The 22145-nt window shown below is 44.3% G+C and overlaps 1 protein-coding gene across 3 annotated transcripts in view; it reads left to right on the top strand.

The window, feature by feature from the left end:
• DNER (delta/notch like EGF repeat containing) overlaps positions 1 to 22145 on the top strand; it is a 263556-nt gene that overhangs the window by 172579 nt on the left and 68832 nt on the right. For all 3 annotated transcript variants that reach the window (XM_072961804.1, XM_072961805.1, XM_072961806.1), the window contains exon 7: positions 14798 to 14911. In XM_072961804.1, coding sequence (XP_072817905.1) covers positions 14798 to 14911 — 114 coding nt within the window. The remainder of the gene's footprint in view (positions 1 to 14797; positions 14912 to 22145) is intronic.

Below are 22145 nucleotides of genomic sequence, written 5' to 3'. Positions count from 1 at the left end.
TCTTCACAGAGATGTTGTCTTGACATAACGCTTGTGTCTCTTGAGAAGAGAACATTTCTTGGTAAGCAAAAATGTTATTTTCAGCAAAGAAGCTTCCACTCCAAATTTGCTAGTATTTTGATATTTTTCCTTTAATTTCTACTTCAAATGCCAGTACAAAGAGAATTTTTGAGTCATTGGTAATCCAGAGATGTATGACTATGGCAGGTTGGATGTTGAATCAATTAAATAATAATCTCTCTGTTCTACTTTTCATGTTGATTTTTATTACAGTTTCCTGAAAGCACGAGATGATTTTTTAAATAGCAAAACATGGATCAGTGTCATATGTATGTGTGTATAATATAGCTTGAATTATAGATTACAGTTAATCAAATTTATGTTTTGGGGGGAAATTTTTATCAAGTTGTGATTGATATTTTCTTGAAACTTTTTTGCAAAACTTTCAAAAAGAAAAGGATTGTCAATTGCACCAAATACTGCATGAGAATCTAAGAGGAGGCTGTTGATTTTGGTAACAGGTTTGTCCAAGCCATCGGTGGCCTCCCTTTTACACTGATGTGATACGGACATCTTAGAAGTTTGAGGTCTCTCTGCAAGACTACATTCAGGGACAGAAGCGAGGGATGGTGGCTAGAAGTTACCAAACACTCTGAAGGGCAACGCCCTGTGTGGAGAGTCACAGCCGCTTGGTTTTCATGTAGTCTAGAAGCTTCCCCAAGTGACCTTGGTTGGCAGTAACAAGGCAGACAGAATACGGGTGGGATGTGAGAATGAAGAGAAATATAGACGATGCTGAAGACAAGATTAGTGACACAATTAACGGGAGGAAAAGAACGAGGAAGCTCTCTTTTGTTTTATTTTTTTAAAATGACAACATGCAGTTGAAGAGTGCAGGCCCTGGAGTCAGAAGGCCCTGGTTACAGCCATACGTCTCCCACAGTTAGAACTTAAACGTGGGCTATCTCCCGTCACCCCGGTATCGTACTGTCTGGCTCAGAATGAACTTCTTGAGACCCTACTTGTTGTCTGAGGCTACCCGAGCCCTGAGGGCCAGAGTCTAGACCGCTGCCCATCCCACTCGGCCACAGCCTCTGGGGCCAGCAGTCTGAATCTTGCTTCCATCCTTACTATTTTCTAGCTGGGCTCCTTGGGGGAAGTGACAACCTCTCTGGGCCTGCTGCTTTGACTCTGCAGGGAGATGGCAACAACCCTCGTCACGGCTGGCTATGAGCAGTAAATGAGAACACACGCTCCTGCTCTGCCCACACGTATCTCCAGCACCAAGCCCTGGCACACAGTAGGTGCTCAGTAAAGAGACTGCTCCCTTACGCTCCCCTGTGTTTCTCCATCCGCAGTCAGTGCCATGCCCTGTGCCTTGCTCGTAGTAGACATGGAGTAGAGCTTCTTTAATTAGGATTTATTTGATAAAAAACCTTCTAATTTTGAGAATGTAACTTTGCCTCAGAGGAGCTATTACTTTTCCTGAAAAGAATAGCTGTGACACGTTCAGAGCCACCACTGCCAAAACATCATTAGCGTCGTACAAAGCACCGCTCAACTTCAGAGTTCTTCGTTGTGACGACTAATGGGCGATTTCAGCCTTTTTTTCCCTAAAACTCATCATTTCCGAGGCAAGGGGAAGGTAGCGTGCGTTCCTGTCCCAGTTTTACCCTTCGAAACACTGAGTGTTGCTCAGATCAGCATCGCGGTGCCTTTGAGTTGTGAGTTACAAACAGGTCAGCTCCCCCTGGACACAAACCCCGAGTAGAATTTGCTGAGTCGTCTCACCCAGCCTCACTCAGCTCAAGGAGTAAGCCCGTTGGCAGGTGGACTTAGGGCTTTCATTCCAGCCCCGCCCCCTTCGCAGCTGTGGGACCTCCCGTGGCTCTCTGGCCCTCTCTGCTCTTGAGTGTCCTCGCCTTTATTTACTTTTTTTTTTTTATTGAAGTATAGTTGGTTTACAGTGTTGCAGGAGTTTCTGGTGCACAGCATAGTGATTCAGTCACACACACACATATACATACACTCCTTTTCCTATTTTTCATTATAGACTATTACAAGGTACTGAATGTAGTTCCCTGTGCTATTCAGTAGGACCTTGCTGTTTGTCTGTTTTATGTATAGTAGCACCTGCAAATCTTGAACTCCCAGTTTATCCCTCCTCCCCTCCTTCCCCTTTGGTAACCATAAATTTGTTTTCTATGTCTGTAAATCTGTTTCTGTTTTGTAAATAAGTTCATTTGTCTCATTTTTTAAGAATCCACATCTAAGTGATGTTATGTGGTATTTTTCTTTCTCTTTCTGGCTTCACTTAGAATGACCATCCCCAGGTCCATCCGTGTTGCTGCAAATGGCATGGTTTCATTCTTTTTTATGGCTGAGGAGTATTCCATTTTGTATATATACCACAACTTCTTTACCCAGTCATCTGTCAGTGGACATTTAGGTGGCTTCCATTCTTGGCTATTGTACATAGTGCTGCTGTGAACATTAGGGTGCATGTATCTTTTCAAATTAGAATTTCCTCCAGATATATGCCCAGGAGTGGGATTGCTGGATCCCATGGTAATTCTGTTTTTAGTTTTTTAAGGGATCTCCCTACTGTCCTCCACAGTGGCTGCACCAAGCTGCATTCCCACCAGCAGAGCAGGAGGGTTCCCTTTCCTCCACAGCCTCTCCAGCATTTGTCACTTGCGGGTTTCCTCATCTTTAAATTCAGGGCTATTGTGAGGGTCACTCATTCATTCGACAGTTATTTGCTGAATATCCACTATGTGCCAGGTGCTTTCTAGGTGCTGAGAACACAGCTGTGAAATAGCAAAGACCCTGTGCTCAGGCAAGTGGTGCGTTAGTGAGGACATGAGTCGGCGGTACACACATGTGTGTCCCTTGGTTTGTGCGTCTGTGTGTGTGGTCTAGGGAAAGGGTCAGGTAGTGACAGGTGCGGTGAAGAGAAATAAAACACAGAGAAGAGGTAATGGGAGAACGATGTAGACACAGTGATGAGGTAATAAGGTCTATTTGAAAGGGAAGTACTTGTGTCGAGACCTGAATAAAATGAGCTTGTGACCAGCGTGATTGACAGGGGGATTAGCATTCCCGGCAGAGGGTATAGCACATGCAAAGGTCCTGTGGCATGAGTATGCCTGGAGTGTTTGAAGAGCACAGGGCCTAAGAGAACCAGTGATGAGACTCGGTGCTGGGAAAGGAGCTGGACCAGGCCATGGGGGAAGGACAGGGATTTTATTCTGAAAGTGACAGAAAGTCACTGGAGGATGTGAACTGGGGCAGCCATCTGATTGCCTGTTTGAAAGGATCACTCTGGAACCTGGTGAAGAATACACCTGGTGAAGGAACACTGGGAAACCAGGCAGGAGACAGTGACGGCTTGAGCACCATGGTACCGGAAGTGGTGAGAAGCTTGGGTTCAGGATGTATTTGAAGGGATGGGTGATGGCACTTGTTGGCAGATTGAGTGTGAGGTATGAGTCGGAGAGGGGAGTTGTGGATGATGCCAAAACTGTTTTTTTATTTTATTTTTTTATTTTAGTTGATTTATAGTCAGTTTACAATGTTATGTCAATTTCTGGTGCACAGCACAGTTTTTCAGTCTGCATGAATAGATGTGTATTTGTTTTCATATTCTTTTTCACCAAGAGCTACTACAAGATCTTGAATATATTTCCCGTGCTATACAGTATAAACTTGTTTATCTATTCTGTATATACCTGTCAGTATCTATAAATCTCAAACTCCTAGTCTGTCCCTACAAAACTGTTTTAAAAATAGCAGTTTTATTGAAATATAATCCACATACCATTGCAGTGCACAATTCAATGTTTTCATAGAAAATATATTCACAAAGTTGTGTTAACACACAGTCTATTTTAGAATGTGTTCATCACCCAAAGGCAGCCCTTTCCCCTTCAGCTATAGCCCTCTGTTCCTGCCACAGACCTGCCCCCCCAGCCTCCCCCCACAAGCCTAGGTGACCTCTGGTCTCCTTTCTGTCTCTATGGATTCGCCTATTCTGGACGTATGGTACAAGTTGAAAGATACAATATGTGGCCTTTTGTGACTGGATGCTTTCCTTCAGTGTCATGTTTTCAAGGCTCATCCATATCATAGCATGTGTCAGTCCTCCATCCCTTTTTATGCCTGAGTAATATTCCCTTCCACGGATTCGCTGCATTTTGTTTATTCCTCATCCATTGCTGGAATGGTGATCGTTTCCGCCTTTTTGGCTGTTGTGAACAGTGCTGCTCATTCATCTCTCCTCCTCCTGGATCTCATGCTTCCAAGTGTTTCTGTCTTCTCTCTACCATCCCTTCCCCTCCCCCATTCCCTTCCTGGCTTCTCATCTGCAAGGATTCGAGGTTTCAACTTAAAACCGGTCCCGCAGACAAGCAGGGATTTAATAGGTCCTTGCTGCTGCTCCACTTTCTTGCCTCCCCTCCCTCCCCCTCCCTCCCCTGCTCCATCACTGCCGCACTATATCCAATCATAATTTTCTACCCACTCACTTAAACTTTCTTTCTCTTTGTATCATGAAACTGCTTCTCATGGCTCATCAATGGTGTCCCTCTCACTAATTTCCAGGGCTCTTTCTTAGTCCTCATCTCTCTAGAAGCCTTTCTCACCTGGCTTACAGAACACTGCCCCGTGTCCATTCTCCTGGGACCTCTCCCGCCCTCCTCCCGCCTTCCTTTCCTGGTTTTATCTCTAGAGCTCAGTTCTTGCCCCTCTTCGGCTGCTTCCCCCCGCCTGGGCAACAGTCACCCATTCTGAGCTGTCATCGCTAAGGGGATGGCTTCCTGACCCTTCCTTCCAGCCTGGCCGGTCCCCTCAGCTTCAGCACTTTCACTGGGCTCGGCGTGATGCTCTGCCTGCCTCAGTCCTCTCCGTCTGCCCCCCACATGTGCTTTCAAGCCAGCTCTTTTCAGTGGCTGCAGTTTTATCAGTGGTGCCCTCATCTCTCAGGCTGGAAGCTCAGTCCTGACTCCTGACTCCCCCATCTTGTTTATTTCTGGATGGTCACCAGGTCGGCTCTGTTTACGATGATTCTCCATCTGTCCGTGCCCACTGCTTCCTCTTCCATCACCAGTGCCCCGATTCCAGCGCTGTCACCTGGTCCCTGAGTGGTTGCGATAAGCCTGTCCGCCCTCTCCGCGATCCGAGCTGTCTTGCTTTCAGCTGCAGCTCAATTTTCCAGAAGCCTGGGACCAGAGCCCAGCCGGGCTTGAGGGCAAAGCCTGTTCCCACTACTCATTCTCTGTGTGACTTCGGGGAAGTTAATCTCACTGGGTCTCAGCTTTCTCTCTGCAAGTCAGGATGGGTGACGGAATCCACAGCATCACAGTCCAGGGGTGGTTGTGAAGACCGAGTAAGTGATGCCCATGGCGTGCTTAGAAAGGTGCCTGGCACACAGAAGTCGCTTGACAAATGTCAGCTGATCTTATCGTGGTTTTTACTGTCGAGCCCGGAGTCGATGCCCTGCACAGAGCCTTTCCGCTACGTCGTCTGGCCAGAGATTTGGCCTCAGCTCCTTCTGTGGTCTTCCTCTCTGGGGAGCCAAGTTGGACCACGTGGGACCCTCAGGACATCTTTTCCTCCTCTGCTAAGACCCAGGAGAGCCCAGCCAAGCTGGCCACTCCCTGCCCAGTTCCCTGCCCTAAGTCTGGCCTGCCTCTCACAGTCTTTCCAAACAGGCCTCATGAAGAGGCGAGAAAAGATACAGAAGTAACCAGGGTGGGGTTTGGAGTCTGTAATCCTGGGTTTAACTCCTTGTTCCTCGGAGCCCAAGCTTTCTTGTCTGTGAAGTGGAATAATGGTGTTTCCCTTATAAGGTTAAAGAAAACACATGGTATGGAGGGAGTGGATATAGCTCAGTCCACGAGGTTCTGGGTTCAATCCCCAGTACCTCCATTAAAATAAATAAATTAGTTAATTTAAAAGCAAACAAGCCTAATTAAACCTAATTACCCCCCAAAAGAGAACACACACACACAAACATATATATACATACACATGCACACTCACACACGTATGCACATATCTGCACACGCGTGCGTCCACTGGCACAGAACGGTGATTCATAACGAGCAGGGATTTGCAGCCTGTGAGCCCCAGCAAGGGGAAGACGGGTGAGACAGATCCCCGCTTGCAATCTCTTCGTTATTCCCCGGAGGGAGGCTCTGCCTGCGCCTCCCGCCCCCTATTTTGCCTGTCCCTCTGGAGTTCTCTCACTGTGTCCAGACCGGAGCCCCTGTTCCCAGGGAGAAAGGAGGACAGACTTAAGCTGCCCCCCAGATGAAAGCAAATGAGAACAAGAAGGGACCAGCCTACAGTGCTCCTGCAGCACGTCTGCGCTCTGTGCAGACACCTGTGAAGAGGCCATGCTGCCGACCCCCGCCCCTCCGCGCGCGGATCTGAGGCCCGTCCCGCCCGGCCCCAGCCCAGCCTTCCTGCCCCCACGCTCCAGTCAGTCCAGCCTCGTCACTGTCACCCCAACGTGCCCGCCTCAGTGCCATTTCCCTGCTTTGTTCCCGCTGTGTGTTTCCTATGAACGGTTTTCTCTCCTCCCCTGGAGTATAAGCTCCCTACAGGCAGGAAGTGGTTCTAAACACCTTTTTGATTCCCCATTTGTGAATTTTCACTCCCCCCAAATTCTTTCTGAATGAACGAGTGAATACCTCCTCTATCTTTTGAGTTAGTGCGCAAACTTAGAATGCAACCCATAAATATCTTCAAGTCAGTCCCCTAACTTGTCTGCCCCGTGTTATACAATTTTAATTAATTTAATGTTTTCTCCCTTTTGATTTCAATTTCTCAGGGGAGTCCTCAGAACATCCTTAATGAGAATCTTTCTGGAACTCTCTCCCTTTTTGTAATCACTAAATTAGGAGACATAGGTGTCTATGATATAGTCTGACCAGTGTCAATATCTCAATTTCTTATTTGGATTCTAGGAAAGTGGAATGAAAGGAATTATTTGAAAAATAGCAATGCTTGGTGCTTACACAGTCATTCATTACTTTCTAATGAGTACCTATGTCATCCGACTGTACTAGGGGCTGGTGACAAAAATCACCAACATATGCTCTTAAAGAAAAGGGACACAGATCTGGAAACAATGCAATGACAGCGACAATAATTGGGCCTAGGGGCTCCCACTCATGAGAAGAAAAAAGCATGTGTCAACAGTGCAGTCAGTAAGGGCTTTTGAATATGACAGAATATTTGACTTTCACTCTCTGATCTTTTTCCTTTGTGACCTGCATCAGATGCATAATTCTTAAGTGAATCATGTTAATATTTGATATTTAAAAAAACTGCCACTAGTTTTCCAGATCAGTGGCTCTCAAACTTGAGCATGGATCTTGTACCAGAATCACCTGGAGGGCTTCTTAAAACTCGCATTGCTGGGCCCCACCCACAGTCTCTGCTCCTGTTGGTCTGGGATGCTGCTGGTGAACTTGCCCTTGTGGTCCAGTTCCCAGGTGCTGCTGCTGCCGCTGGTCGGGGGACCACACTTGGAGAACCACTGCTCTCAACTGCCGGTTAAAGACTGAGAGACCAAACAATATTGGCACAGTGCTTGTCAATGATAAAATCCCTAAGTTAGTCATTCGCTATATTGAGCCCCACACAATGAAGGCTTTGGGGGTTCAAGGGTGCACTTGGTAGAGATGGCTCCTGCTGTTCGGGGTGGCTCCCTCTCTGTACGACTGTCCTGCAAGCCAGGTGTGATCATTATCCCCATTTCATTCACGAGAGGGATGAAGATCCAAGTCAGTCCTCTGATGCTGTCACTCGGCTGATCATTGTGTCACGATCCGCGACCTCTGACTCTCCGAACCACCGTCCTTTCCACTGTGCCTCTTGCCTACCTGCTGAGTAGATGTGGTTGCTTTCTTCCCCTAACACTGAGGTTAATTCTTCTGCGTCTGCTGAATGCCAGCTTCCTTTCCTGCTTTTCTTTCTGTCGCCTATTCCCATCTTAATTATATCTTATTGATCACCTTTCACAGATGACCCTCCCCTGCCTTCCTTTCTGTACCTTTGGGTTTTAAATCACGCTTGCATTTGTTCAGGTGTGTTTGTTCTTCCCCTGCCAGCAGATCTTAGTGGTTTTTTTCTGTTAAATAATTTCTGCTTTCCGACTTAGAAATTGGATGCCTCTGAGATTGGTGGTGCACAGATCCCTGCTATTTATTGCTTGCTTCTGCTTGCTAATATTAGGCACTTCATCTCTGCAGTGGCAGCTGTGGCCCTGGCCCGGCTGATCCCCCCCAGGGCAAGAACTAAGGCATTAGGCTTTCAGTACACATCCGGCAGCTCCTCCTCGCTGCACAGGCCAGGCTATTAAAAGACCAGGAGCGTTAAAAATAGCTCTCACCACACTTCCCACCTTGGTAGCTTTCAGGACAGCTCTCCAAAGAAACCATTAGATTCTGCCTCACAGAGTCAAAGTGACCGCAGAAGAATCTTTTTATTTCGGTGGAGAAATTATAAAGTAAGGCTCCTACCCCAAAACAGTGGTTGCAGAGAAGAGTATTTGGAAAAACAATGGATCTATTGCCTTGTTTTTAATAGTCGGACTCATTTGGCCAACTTCCTTTGTGCCTCACGTAATTTGCACTGAATTCTGGAAGGTTTTTCTTCATTTGAGGAGAACAGCCAGTGCATAATGATCTGGGGGGTGCTAAGGGGTGTGGTTTTTTTTTTTTTTTTTTTGTTATATTGCTGGCTGTTGAAAAACACTGCTAGGACTTAGTTTTCCCCAAACCGTTCTGATATTCACGGGGAAAAGTCGCTATTTTTCTCTTTACGTATAGCGATAAGTTTTAATTATATGTTGTACTTAGATTCAAAAAACTCTAAAATGAAATACTCCCAGTCTATGTTAGGCCGAATCTAACCCGGTAACACACCCTTGTATGGATGATTTGGTTCAATGCTTTTCCTTAAAGCCATCTAGTCATTGTCCCCATCTGGCGGGCTTCTATCACGGGCACGTGCACTGCATTTCATCTAACAGCATTTCTCGTGCTCAGACTCCTTTAAAAGCACGGAGCCTCGGTTTAGAACTCTCTCGATTGTCCCTCATGCCCTTGAAAGACATCCTTATCATATACATATCCCAAGGCACAACTTACAGCTTTTTTGTCATGTGAGACTGTTCTCCAGAAACAATAAAACCTCTGATTCCCCAAGAGATCAGCATTTCCCGTAGCATCTGTTTTTGAACCAGTGATTTTACTTCGGCCTTGCCTATCCCAATTGTAAATTCCTCAGTACCTTAAAGTCTTCGGAGTCAAATAATTTATTTTAAAATGGTCTTTGACTTGCTAGAAGTTATAAATATTCCTAAGGACTTTGAAGTTTTAGAATGTTTTGAAGGTGCTATTTCCCTGTTTTGTGAAGGATGGATGTCTAAGGTCAGGTAAGAGGCATTGAGATAAAAGCAAGGGCTTTTAGTCTGAAGGACCAAGGTCTCATTGACCTAAACTGGGATTTCTCAGCTGTGACATCAGGGACACTTGGGGCTGGATCATTCTTTGTTGCAGGGGATTGTCTTGTGTCTTGTAGGATGTTTAGAAGCATCTCTGGCTTCTGGCCACTAGATGCCAGTAGCGTCCCCAGGGATGTGACAATAAACAGTGTCTCCAGACATTGGCAGATGTTTCCTGTGTAGAGAGTCACCTGGTGGAGAACCACTGACTCAAGGAATTGAACTTGGATAGAGGCTTTGGTGGGAGAAAGGAGTTATGTTTCATATCTGCTGATGCCATATCGCAGGGACCTGTTGAATTTGCTGAATGCTAGCTAGAGAAGCTAGACTGAAGTTCAGAAGAGGGTCAGCAGAGCTCCACCCCTCCCAGTCTGGCTGGGGAGGGGGGCCCATCAGCGGGGCAATGGCGCCATTTTGGTTTCCAAAACTGGAAGTATGGACCGTTACAGAGCACACAGTGATTTTAGATAGTGCATTTTTGAGATTCATATTTATTTTAATGTGCATTAGGAAGAAGAGTAACTAGCACATTTTGCCCGTGCTGTTCTGGGTATTACTGCCTAGGAAGAACCTCAGTCTAACCTGAAAGGTATAGTTGGCTTTAAGACAAAAGCTTTAAGTAAGTTGATTCATTTGTGCCGGGAATGTCTGAGTGTTAAGGATCCGGTGGTTAACAAGGCAAAGTCCTGGAGCTCAGGGAGTTTATATTCTTGAAAGGGAACCAAAAAAGAACATAATTTGAGGTAATGATGAATATGATGTGGTGGAGCAGGCAGAAGCTGCCCCCCACTCTGCATCAGGATGGGGGCAACAGGAGACTCCAGGGATAAAGCCCTGCTCCCATGGGGCCGCCTTCTAGGTGGGGAGGTAACAAGTGTGTGTTGTCAAGTAGAGATAAGTGCTAAGATGAAGCATAAAAGGGGGTGAGAGGTACAAGATCTGAGTAGATGATTTCTGAGTGGAGACGTGACTAATGAGAGGGGGCAGCTGTGGAAGGGTGCAGGGTCAGAGGGAACAGCCCGTGAAAAGTGGTGATGAGATGCCAGGGCTGAGGTATGTGATGTCCTAGATTGGCTTTTATGCACAGGAAGACTATCTAAATTTTCTTTTGTGTTTGTTCCCTTGCAAGAATTAAATTTATAAATTATAATGATCCTTAAGCCCCATTAAACTTCTCAATGTGTGCTGCCTTATCCTTCTTTCTTCTTTTTTTTTTAATTGAAGTATAGTCAGTTACAAGGTATCCATTTCTGGTATACATTACAGTGTTCCAGTCATGCATTTACATACATATATTTGTTTTCATATTCCTTATCCCTGTCTTTCAACTGACATTCATCAAAAAAATCAATTACTCAACTAAATATTTTAATTGAAATCCCAAGGCTGATGGATGCTCTCATGCACCACATTTTCCCCATTGTGACACTGTCTTTGCACACCAGCATGCTCAGATCAGCCTATGCCAGGCACCAAGTGGCCGTCCCAGGGCTCTGATCTCTGTCACCACATCATCATCTCCATATTTGGCTCTATCTCTTTCTGGGTTAAAAGACTCATTCCACTGAGGGAGAAGCTTTATTACCCCTAGCTAATTGCAGTTCTTGGCCCAAATGAATTAGATTTGGAGCTCAGACGACCAAGGTTGTTTCTGGGAGAGAGATTTTCAAGTGTCTTACAAGACCTGGGCATCCAGGGTGATTCTCTTGTCAGTAGTGAGCACAGAGGGGCCATCCTCTTCCTTCCTGTCTCCAATTATGGTAAACTGTGGTCTGGACTCTGGATATGGGGCTGATTTCACAATGCACAACCCGGGGGTTCAAGAAGCATCTTGACCTAATTGTTCTGATTTTATCTGTAACCCTCACTAGGGTTATAACCAACTTCCTTCTCTATTTAGTTGGATTTCCCATTTCTTTAGTTCCCTGAAGACATTTTTACATCTCCCCAACTGGTTGTAGGGGTGACTTTAATGCTCTTCTATTAAATCCTCGTCCCCTTTCTGCAATTCATTTTTTAACCTTTCCTGTTTTTATCTCCTGATTTTACAGATGAAATTCCATGGTATATCCATCTCCACTCATTCTTCCCTTCTCCCAAAGTTAGTTACTAACTTTCTTCTCAGTAGTGTCTCTATTTTTTTTTTAAAATTGAAGTATAGTCGATTTACAATGCTGTGTTAATTTCTGGTATACAACATAGTGATTCAGTTTTATATATATATATATATAATATATATATATATATTCCTTTTCATATTCTTTTTTGTTATTGGCTGTTACATAGTATTATATAGTTCCCTGTGCTATACAGTAAGACTTTGCTGTTTATCTATTTTATATATAGTAATTAGTACCTGCAAATCCCAAACTCCCAGTTTATCCCTCTCCACCCCGTCTTCCCCACTGGTAACCAGAAGTTTGTTTTCTATGTCTGTGAGTCTGTCTCTGTTTTGAAATAAGTTCACTTGTGTCCTTTTTTTAGAGTCCACATATAAGTGATAGCATATGGTATTAGCAGTTTCCCTGTTACACAACAGTTTAAAATTTGAGCCATTCTTCTCTTTCTAGGGCAGAATCATTTAACTGCTTTTGTTTCATACAGTGGTCTCTCCTGTCCTTGTGTGGTCCTGAGACCACAGCATGAAAACAATGCTAAAGGCGGTGAGAAGGAGCTTGGTGAATTTGGGAACAGAATGAGACCTGACCCGGGGCGGGGCTGGGGGTGCTGCTGCATGGTGGTCAGTGGGGAGAGTCGGAAGATGTGGGCGTAGGAGCCAGGTTATGTGGTGCTTTTTAGCCATGGGGTAGAGTGTTTGAGTTTCCGTCCAAGCTTCTGGGGAAGCCACTGGAAGTTTTAAATATAAAAGTAATAGGATATAAATTATGTCTTATAAAGATCTCTCTGGTTACTCCCATGTAGAATGGATTGTGAAAAATCAAATGTAGTGATAAAGAGATGGGCTGGGGAATTATTGCTTGCATCTTGGTGGGAGGCAATGATGCTTAGAACCAGATAGTATGAAAGGTGCCGTATGGTCGTGACAATAATTTGGAAGGTGATCCATGAGTGCCTATGGTTCAGTTATAAGGAGGGGCTGTATTGCCAGCTAGAAGGGAAGGAATGTAGACGGTTACTGACACTGGCCTCTGTAGTTAGGTGTAGACTTCTGTCATTTGGTCATTTGGGAATCAGAATGAAGTTTGTCACGACTGTGCATTTTTAGGAAAGTCTAAATGACAGTCGCACCGCATTTTAAAAATCTTTAATGCAGTGCTTTGAAAGCTCAGGAACCAAAAGCAATGATACAGTGACTGATCCTGACTGGCGCTGTTCCTCATTGGAGGGGACTGCTGGCATTCGAGTGAGAAAACTGTGTCATTCTGGACCATCTTAGGCACGTGCAGGGCTCAGCATCTCCACCACTGAATGCCAGTGCGACCCCCAAACCATCATGACAATCCCAAACACCCACGCATTGCAAACGTGGATTATCCTTTTTGACTGAAATCTTTCTGAACTTGTGTATGATATTAAAGCATTCAACAGCACTGAAGATCACTTTGCTTAGAGGTTTAATTTAGTATTAGATCTATTAGATAATAAATTAAAGGTATGAGAAGATTTGTGTATTATCAGACAGCATGGTTCTTAAAGATAAATTGTTGACATTAATAAATATATAGTGTTCAATTAAATTTATAAACAGGACCAGACATTAATTAAGGGGCCATTAAAAGCGATCTTTCCAAAAATCTTCTTTAGTTAGGAATATATAATGAGGTCTTTATAGGTGAAATGAAATTTTGCTTTTTGATACCATCCCAGGGAAAATATGAAGGGGCTGGAGGAAATTACATGGACAAAATGTTACTAATTCTGCAATTAGAGATTTTATTTACAAATATGTTCTTAACATAATATTATCATATTAAGATACTCTGTTCTGAATTTTGAAATAGTATTTTGTCCCGGTGTTGGGATTTTTAGGTTACACGATTATCTTTCTCTTCTGGTCACACTCATGAATTCAGTAGAGTCCCCTGGACTGTTCTGAAGCACGTAAGGAAGATGGGGATTGCAGACAAGTGCCCTCCCATTCAGTCTGTAACTTAGACTGGTTTGGCCTGTCATTGAAGTTCAGGCAAATCATCTCTCTCCTAACATCATCGATTTATTTTTGCAAATCTCAAATACAAGTGCTAATAACAGTCTTTCAAAACTAGTAATTCAGAAAGACAAGTTTTTATGTACTTTATGTTCATCCTGGAAAGATATAAAATGTTACAGTATGATTATAATTTTGTAGGAAATATCTGTGCATAAATATTTCTGATAGGACTGATCTCCAAAGTGTTAATAATACTGTCACTCAGTATAACTAAGGGCAACTTTTTTCTCTTTCTGTTTTACGTCCTGTGTTTTCCAAATTTTCTTTCATAATCATTTTCCACTTTAAAGTGAAAACCATAATTGCGTGCTGCTTCTTAAACTTGCCTTTCTGGAGGGCTTTGTTTTCAAAGCTAACCAAATATTTGGAATTTATTTAAAGCTTCTTGGCTGCACAGGCATTCTGAGAGATTCAAGTCCTTAATTCCTCTTCACGCATATGGGGCCATGTTGTTGCCCAGAGAAATCACCACTGGAGGCGTGCTTCACAGAGACAATTTCCTGAGCTGGGTTTGCGCTTCAAATTAGAATTAAAATGAATATATTAACGTGCTTGGTATTATATGTGTCTCAGTCTGTTTATCTTTCAAATGAAGGGATAAGGCATGGGGTGAACACAGAAGTGCCTTCTAGCTCTCAAATATTATAAGTTAAAAAATTATAATACCTACCTAGCAATTTTCCTAGTATTTTTTTTTTAATAGGTACTGCGATGACCTTGGGAAAGTGCCATCATCTCGGTGGTCAAGTGGGACTTTGCAGAATCTGTTTCTCCTTATGTCAGAAGGAAACTGTAAGAGGGATGGTGGTGTTCAGTCCCAGCTTCTGAGGGTTCTGATTTTCCAAAATAGAAGGCAGAGCTAGTGCTGAAAAAATAGTCTTTCTTTGTAATGAAGATTTTTGCAGAGCAAATGACTTTTGAACTATGATTCTGAATGAGTATGATTGTTTCTGGTTGCAAAACCGAATTAGATCAAGGAGCATCTGAGAGACTAGCTTAAGGCTGCTGGCTTTATTGGATGGCTACCAGCTGGCTCCATCAATTTATGGGATGGTTCATCACACTTTTGGAATGAAATAGTTTATAAATGTCTACCTTGTTTTATTCAGGTTATACTGGAGAGCTCTGCCAATCCAAGATTGACTACTGTATCCTAGACCCATGCAGAAACGGAGCAACGTGCATTTCTAATCTCAGCGGATTCACCTGCCAGTGTCCTGAAGGTAAATATTATTACCCCAGGAATAACTTCCATTTTAAATCATAATCTAATTTGATGAGCTTTGTACTTCAATTATCTGAAAAACTCTACTCAAGAGAACTTCTTATTTTGTTCCATTTATAAAACCAAATATAAGATGGTCCTTTTTTAAGCTCTGTGCTAGAATAGCTTGGAAATTATGTCTATTAGGCATAATCAGAAATTTCTGTGATTTTCACTTATATATTGAAAACGAGTAACTGTAATAAAATGGAATTTTTTTCTAATGGTGAATTTCACTTGTTAGGATTCCTATTTTTTTAATTATGCATTTGGTTTTTGATACCAGTTTACATTAAAAAATTTTTCAACATAAAATTCACCTGCTTTTATTTTTAAATTACTTTTATAACATCTTTGAGACTTCCAGTCACCTGGAAAGCTACGTCTTTAGAGCTACTTTTATTTTTAAAAAAAGTCTTACTGTTCAAATAGTTTCATCTGAAGAAGCAGGCAGATAATCACAGCTATGGAGCTGGCGTTCAAAGAATAATTTTGTATTTGGAGGAAGCTTTGTTCCCATTTGTTCTTGGAGGGACGTTGTGGAAGAGATTACTTTAAACCTTTAATATTGTAAGAATAATATGATATTAAAACCAGCACATGTGCCCCTGATCCACGGAAGTGACACTGACAACCACACAGAGTAGCATGACACCCTCTGCAGAGATGAAGTGTGCAGTCGGGTGCGGAAGGAAGCATCTCTGTACTCAGAATTACCTAAACTGCCCCTCCCCGGCTGAGAGGCTGGCGGCAACCAGGGATGGGTGATGGTAAAAGGCCACTGACCTCCCAGGTAACCCAAGCTGCCGTCGGCAGTGCCTCGTCCTCATATTTGGAAGCCTGAGCAGCGACTAAAGAGGTGGCTTCCGTGTCCTGGCTTCTCGCCTGGGCAGGGGCAGGAGTGGGTGGCTGTGGCTGTGGTTATCCCCTCAGCTGGGTGTGCTTCTGAGGCACGTGGTTACCATGACGATGGTGTTATATGCGCTGGATGATCTTCGCTTGGGAAACAAATGGGAAAACTGGAAACACTGGCAGGTGGATGATCGATCCAGCAACAGCCATCACTTTCTGCGTACAGAGCACGTGACAGTCTCTCGCAGCTTTGCCGCACCCTGGCTTAGTCAGTTGCCACCTAACTTTGAGTCTAGGCTGTGCTTACAGTCAGGGGCAGGCTTCGTGGTCATCTGCTGATTGACTGTTGGTGAATCATTAATTCCCTTCCCCAACCTAGTCCTCCTTTTCCTTTACTGAATGTGAGTGATGGTGCCCTGGGTTCCTCGCAGGGCCATTCTGGGATCGAATGGGAGTTTGGGGAAAGATCTTTGAAAACTCCGGAGTGCTTTATTAGCATGATTTTTATTGCTACCAGAAAGTTAAATGTGGCCCCAGAGGCTCTGAGAGGTCGCGACTTACACAAAATCACACTGGTGGTAAAAGGTGGCCCTTGAACGAGAGCCCAGGAGTTTTGTTTTCACTTACACTCCATTTTTCTAGTTAATAAAGATTTGCCAAGCATGGGCTGGGTGCGAGGCTGCAGGGTCAGCAAAGCTGAGATGGCCCCTCCTGTGATACGGACACAAGTAAGTCTGCAGTGACAAGCAGGAACAGGTGCCTTGAAGACGTATGACAAGGATCTGCTTAGCCTTGGGGACCTGGGGGAGATGCCCATGTACAGAGACCCTGAGTGAGGAGAGGGAGGAGGAAGGCGAAGATGAGGGCGTCACCGAGGAGCAAAGGGAGCGGGGAAGAAGGCGGGCGGCCAGGGCTGAGTCCTCAGGGCTTCACTGGGCTTTGTGGGCAGGGTTGGGGCATGTCCTCTTCATCCCGGGGGCCGCGGAGAGGGCAGAGGCTGGGGTTCCGAGCCTGTTCTGCCTCTCGCTTACCAGCTCTGTGCCATGGGCAAGTGAGTTCACACTTCTCTGTGCCTCAGTTTTTTACCTGGTAAAATTGGGGCGATGATAACTGCCACTTCCTAGGGTCCATGCGGCTAAATGAAATGAGAAGCTGCTTAGATAAAGTGCTTAGCACGGTGCCTGGCTAAGTGCTCAGGGAATATTAGCCACCTTATCATTATTGTTTTCCTAGTATTGATTATTATGAAACCATTGATACATTTAAACAGGCATTTGTAATCTTCATTCCGGAGCAACGTGGAAAGTAGTTGGGAGAGAGACGAGAGTGGGAAAAAGGAGGGAGGCCTGGGGGACTGCGGTAGAAGTCTGGGAAACAGACATTGACTGCTAGGGAGAGAAGGCAGAATTTGAAAAGGAGAGAAGCTGCTGGATTTGGGAGAACTTGAGAGGGAAAACGGAGGGACCTGGGGATGGCTGGGGGTGGGTGAGGGAAAGCCAGCTCAGGGCTTCTGTTACTTTATGGTTGGTTGTGCCATTCGTGGAGAAAAAGCTATGTGGAGGAGAAGGGTTCTGTTTTGGACCTGTTGAGTGTGACGTTCAATTGGAGACAGCGGCTGGGCAGTTGCTATGAGTCTGGAAGTGACTGCGGACGTCTAGGCCAAGTCTGTGCACAGAGACGCTGGTCTATAGATCGTCATTTAAACCTGGGTATCAGTGGAGTTGTCTGGGGACCTTCTCCTTTATCCAGTAGCCCGTCAGTTCCTGCGTGTTGTCTAGACAAAGCCTCGAGAAAATGTGACCATCTGGAATGCGAAGGATGGAGATGGATTTCCCAGCAAGTCTTTGTATGAAGACTTTCATTCAGAGGCGTCCCTTTACTGAAGACTGACCAGGGAAAGACGCTTCAGTTATAATTCTGAGGGTGTCCTTGCAATGTTTCGAAGCCTCTTAGCAGCCAGCGTTTTTAAAGCAGCCCCTCCCACTGACCTGTTCTTCGGGTGCTTGTTGTAGAGGCTAATATTTATAGGGCACCTGGCACTTACAGAAAAGCCTGTGTCTCCGAGAGCCCGCTGATATCAGCCGCGCTGTAGAAACAAGTTTGAAAGTGGTTCAAGTCCACACTACGTTCCAGAATTCTCAGCCAGCCCTTGATCCCTGCCCACCTCCTTTTCTTTCTATTTTTTTCCTCCAGAGATTTACATTTTGGCATGTTTGCTTTATATGTATGTATTTACATATATAGTTTGGTTTTTGGCAAACTGACTTGAGGGTCAGTTACAGATGTCACGACCTTCATCCCCAAATAAATCAGTTAGCGTTTCTGAGAGTAAGGACATTCTCCTTGGCATCTACGTTACCCTTCCCACACCTAAGAAAGTTAGTAATTATTTCCTAGTATTATTTGCTACCTGCTCCCTTTTCATGGGCGCCTTTGCATGTTTGGGCTGATTCCGTCAGCCCTTCCCTGTTACATCCTTCGGGGGTGGGAAATGTAGCTTATTCACCTCTCTGTCACCGACTCCCAATACCTCATCACAGAGCTTTCAGTTCCATATTTTACGTTAGTAGGAGGTTAATAAATATTTGTTAAATAAATTAATTATATAAGTCAACACTTAGATATCACTCACTGGGTTTAAACACTCATTTGAATCTCACAATGCTCCTAGGAAGCAAGCACCATTAATACTTCCATTGATCAGATTGGGAAAACTGAGGCACGAGAGGGTAAATAACTTGCCTGAGATCACATAGCCAGAAATTTCAACCCAGGCAACTTGGCACTAGTGTTCTTAACCCCCAGCCTGTAGCATCTCTGAAGATACTCGTTAAAATAAATTTTAATTTGTTTATTTTTAAAGATGGTCTTTGTAACCACAGTCATGAGTAAAATAAAATGCAAAGTTTGTTGGGTTCTAAAACTTTTAAGTGTCCTTGCTAAAAATTCTTATGTCAGGATAGTTTTTTCCTTTTTTTTGGTGAGTTCAGTGAAATCCTTCTGCAACAATCCCTCCCAGTCCAGGAAGCTGTTGAAGCTGGGGTTTTCCCTCGGGATGGTGCTTTCAGTACAGTTCATTCATATCCTTGCTCTTTTCCATCCTTTCATCTTCATCCAATTTCCTTCAAGGGTCCTTTTCCATCCGATCGGGGCCGTGTGCTTAGAGGCTGGGTTCCTTCCTGGGTCCCCGTCGCTCTGACTCTCGCCTTCTCTTTAACGTCTCTCCAAAAGTTCAAGGTCAGGCAGGCCTGCGAGACGGCCTGTGGCGCCGTCATCACATGAGCTGTGCTTTTGGGAGGTGTCAGGTCTTCTCCTACACTTAGATTTTTATCCTTCATCCACGGGCTCTGTCTCGTCTTTGAGTTTCTGCTTGATTTTCACCAGGTCCATATTTGAAAAGTGCAGTTTCAGACTCTGGTTAGAGTCGGGGTGATAAGAAAGAAAAGGAAACTTGCCATGAGTGTTTTCTTATATTTAACTCATTGAATGATGGCAACAAAGATGATTAGGAGCTGGTTTCATTGCCTCTGTGTATACTTTTTATGTTGATACTGTCTTTATGTTTGGTTTAGAACTTTGAGGTCCTTAAATTTTAAGCTCAACGCATTTTAAATCTGAGAAGATTGAATTATAGGTACTTACCATCCCTGCCTATTGGTAGTTAAGTAGGTATGTTTAAATATATGAGTATATTTAAATCCACATACAAATAAAATCTGAATATTACTGTCTTGCCATCACCTTTGCTTCGGTGTCTTATTAAGTTTTTTCCCCCCTGGGAATTTGAAGTAGAAGAAAGAACAAGAGGAAGTCAGCAGGGAGGAAAACACTCAGCAGTAAAGGGCTTTGTCGTCTCTGCCTGTGTGACCGGTGGCATCAAGCCGGTGCAACTCGTAGAGACTGAGCTCCTTCCTGGCATCTACCGGTCAGAGAAGGCGGATGGTAACCAGGGATAGGGGGCTTCATGACTCTTTGGAGGAAGTATTATTTTATCCAATGTATTTCAAAGGCACTAATGTAAAGACGTTTTCTGGAGTGACGCCTTGGGCTAGGATCACAGATAAATAGGATTTGTATTAACTGCCGTTATAATCACCAGGGCGAGTACGGCATGGGGTAGAGGACTCAGAGCTCAGTCCTCTAACTCTCAGAATGCAACGCGGGATCCGCCACCTGGCAGGCAGATCTCGTAGCGTGGAAACTCCACGTCCAGGTGTGGAGGGCTGGTGTCCTTCTGTGGCCCGGAGATCTGGAGACCTGAGTCTGGGCCTGATGAGAGTGGGAGAATGGAACCAGCATGCATGTGGGTTTTAGGGGCACACTGCTTGGGTTTGAAGTCTAGACCCGCCTCTTTTACAGCTCTTTGCTTCTCTGAGGCTCATTTTCCTCATGTAGAAAAGGAGAGTGATACTGGTATGCTTTTTATCAGTTGATGTGAAGAACAGAAAAGATCCTAAAAGCCCTCGGTACTGTGCTTGGCGAGTAGTAAGTGCTGAATAAATGTTGGCTGTGATGATGATGATGATGATGATGATGATGATGATGATGATGATGGTAATGAATTTAGTCCCATCACCTTGGGTGAGTCGTGTAATGTTTATCCCTTCCAGCCGTATTTTCTTGTTATAAAAGGATCTTGTTATTAAAGGGTCCCTATTCCTGTCTTTGATTCAAGTATACCCGTTTAAGAGCCTCTTGCTGAGTCAATAAATCCATCTTGTCGTTTCAAGGAAGGTTTATAGAGAAAAGTTTCATAACCTCTAAGCAACTCTTAGGAAGGCCTGAGTCTCAAACTTAATGTCGGCCCAAAGGCCCTGTGGGTTAAATCCCACTGCAACCTGCTCCAAGAGTTTTATCCAAACGATTTTTGTTTTTCTACATTGTATAACCCTGAGTAATCTAGCCATATAATCCTTTTGTCCAACTCGAATGTCAGTGGTAACGCCTTTCATCTTAAAGGGGTTTATAGGCAATAGCCACACATGTCATAAAAATTATCTCTGAGATAATGTGTGTTGTTCAGAACCTGGGCACGTTACCCAGTAAGGATTCAGGAATCCTGGAGTTCTGGGACTCGGTTGTTTCCCCTAGTCTCCTAATATGTATGATCTGGTGAGAGCTCTCTCTTAGGCTCATATAAAACTGCGTGTATTTACTTAAGAGACGTACAGCGTGTCCTCATAAAAGCCCTGAACAAAATACTGTTCTTACTCTTTTAAAATTGGCATTGTCCCTAAATCACCACTTCATTTAGGAATCGTAGCAGCTGAGACCCTTGGAGTTCCAAGTGGTGTCTAGTTTCCCCTTTTGGAAACAAAGCAGGGTATTAGGACTTATTAAGTGTGAGTAAAATTTTTTTTCTGTGTTTGGTGCATGCAGATTAATTTTTGATTTATGGTGGAGTTCAGATTTCTTTTTTGTCCTTTTCTTTTTCTTTTTTTTCCATGTAGCACAACTTCTCTGAGATTGTTTAAAAATATTGCCAGGGATTTTGTTTGCCTGCTTTTTCCATTAACAGTGGGGACCAGCTGTACTCACTTTAGTGAGCGATGGGTCCTCTTCCTCACCTTTATCTCTCCTTCCCCTTTGGAATCGTTCCGAGATGCTCGAGATGCTCAGTGTAGTGCTGGCAGATGGCATCGGAAGTCAGTGTGGTGAGTGAATGAGAAGCAGACAATGATATCTTGGTGGTTTTCTTTTCAAAAAGAGGAAGGCTATACCTAAACAAGTCACCACAAATTCTGATTTCTTAAGGTGTATGTCCAGATATGCAAATGAAAATTACTTAGCATGAATTCAGGTAAATGCCTTGAACTTCAACTCCTGCTTCTCTCTTGCGGCTCCTTGTTGTCGCAGTGGCATCAGCAGTAACAGTGACAATAAAGATGATACCTGCCACTTGTTGAGTGCCTACCCTGCGTTAAGCTCTGTGTTTGGTGCCTGAAGTTCAGCGCAACTCAGAGTTTCCAGCTGCAGCTCAAGCAGACTTGCTGCTCAAGTTTGAATCTGTGATCACTTACCACTTGGTGACCTTGGGCACGCAAACTGATGTTCCCTGTGCCCCTTTTCTGCCTCTGAAGAGTGAGGTTAGTATCAATATCTTCCCACTGAGGTTGTTATAGGGACTGAGTATCCAGTGCACAGGACAGTGCTGAGCGCGGAGTAAGCGATTACTGTAAATGTCATGATTTAATCCCCGCAACAGCTGTGCTATCCTGAGGCTCTGGGTCCTGGTGGACCCAGGACGCGAGCCCAGGTTTGTCTGATTCTGGAGTCCATGTTCTCTCTGTGACAGCAAGCTGCTCCTCTGGTCAAGCTCTACCTTGTGTGACGCTGGGTAC

Source organism: Vicugna pacos, chromosome 5 (assembly GCF_048564905.1).
Source record: "Vicugna pacos chromosome 5, VicPac4, whole genome shotgun sequence".
NCBI lineage: Eukaryota > Metazoa > Chordata > Mammalia > Artiodactyla > Camelidae > Vicugna > Vicugna pacos.
This window is presented reverse-complemented; position numbering and strand designations above follow the sequence as displayed.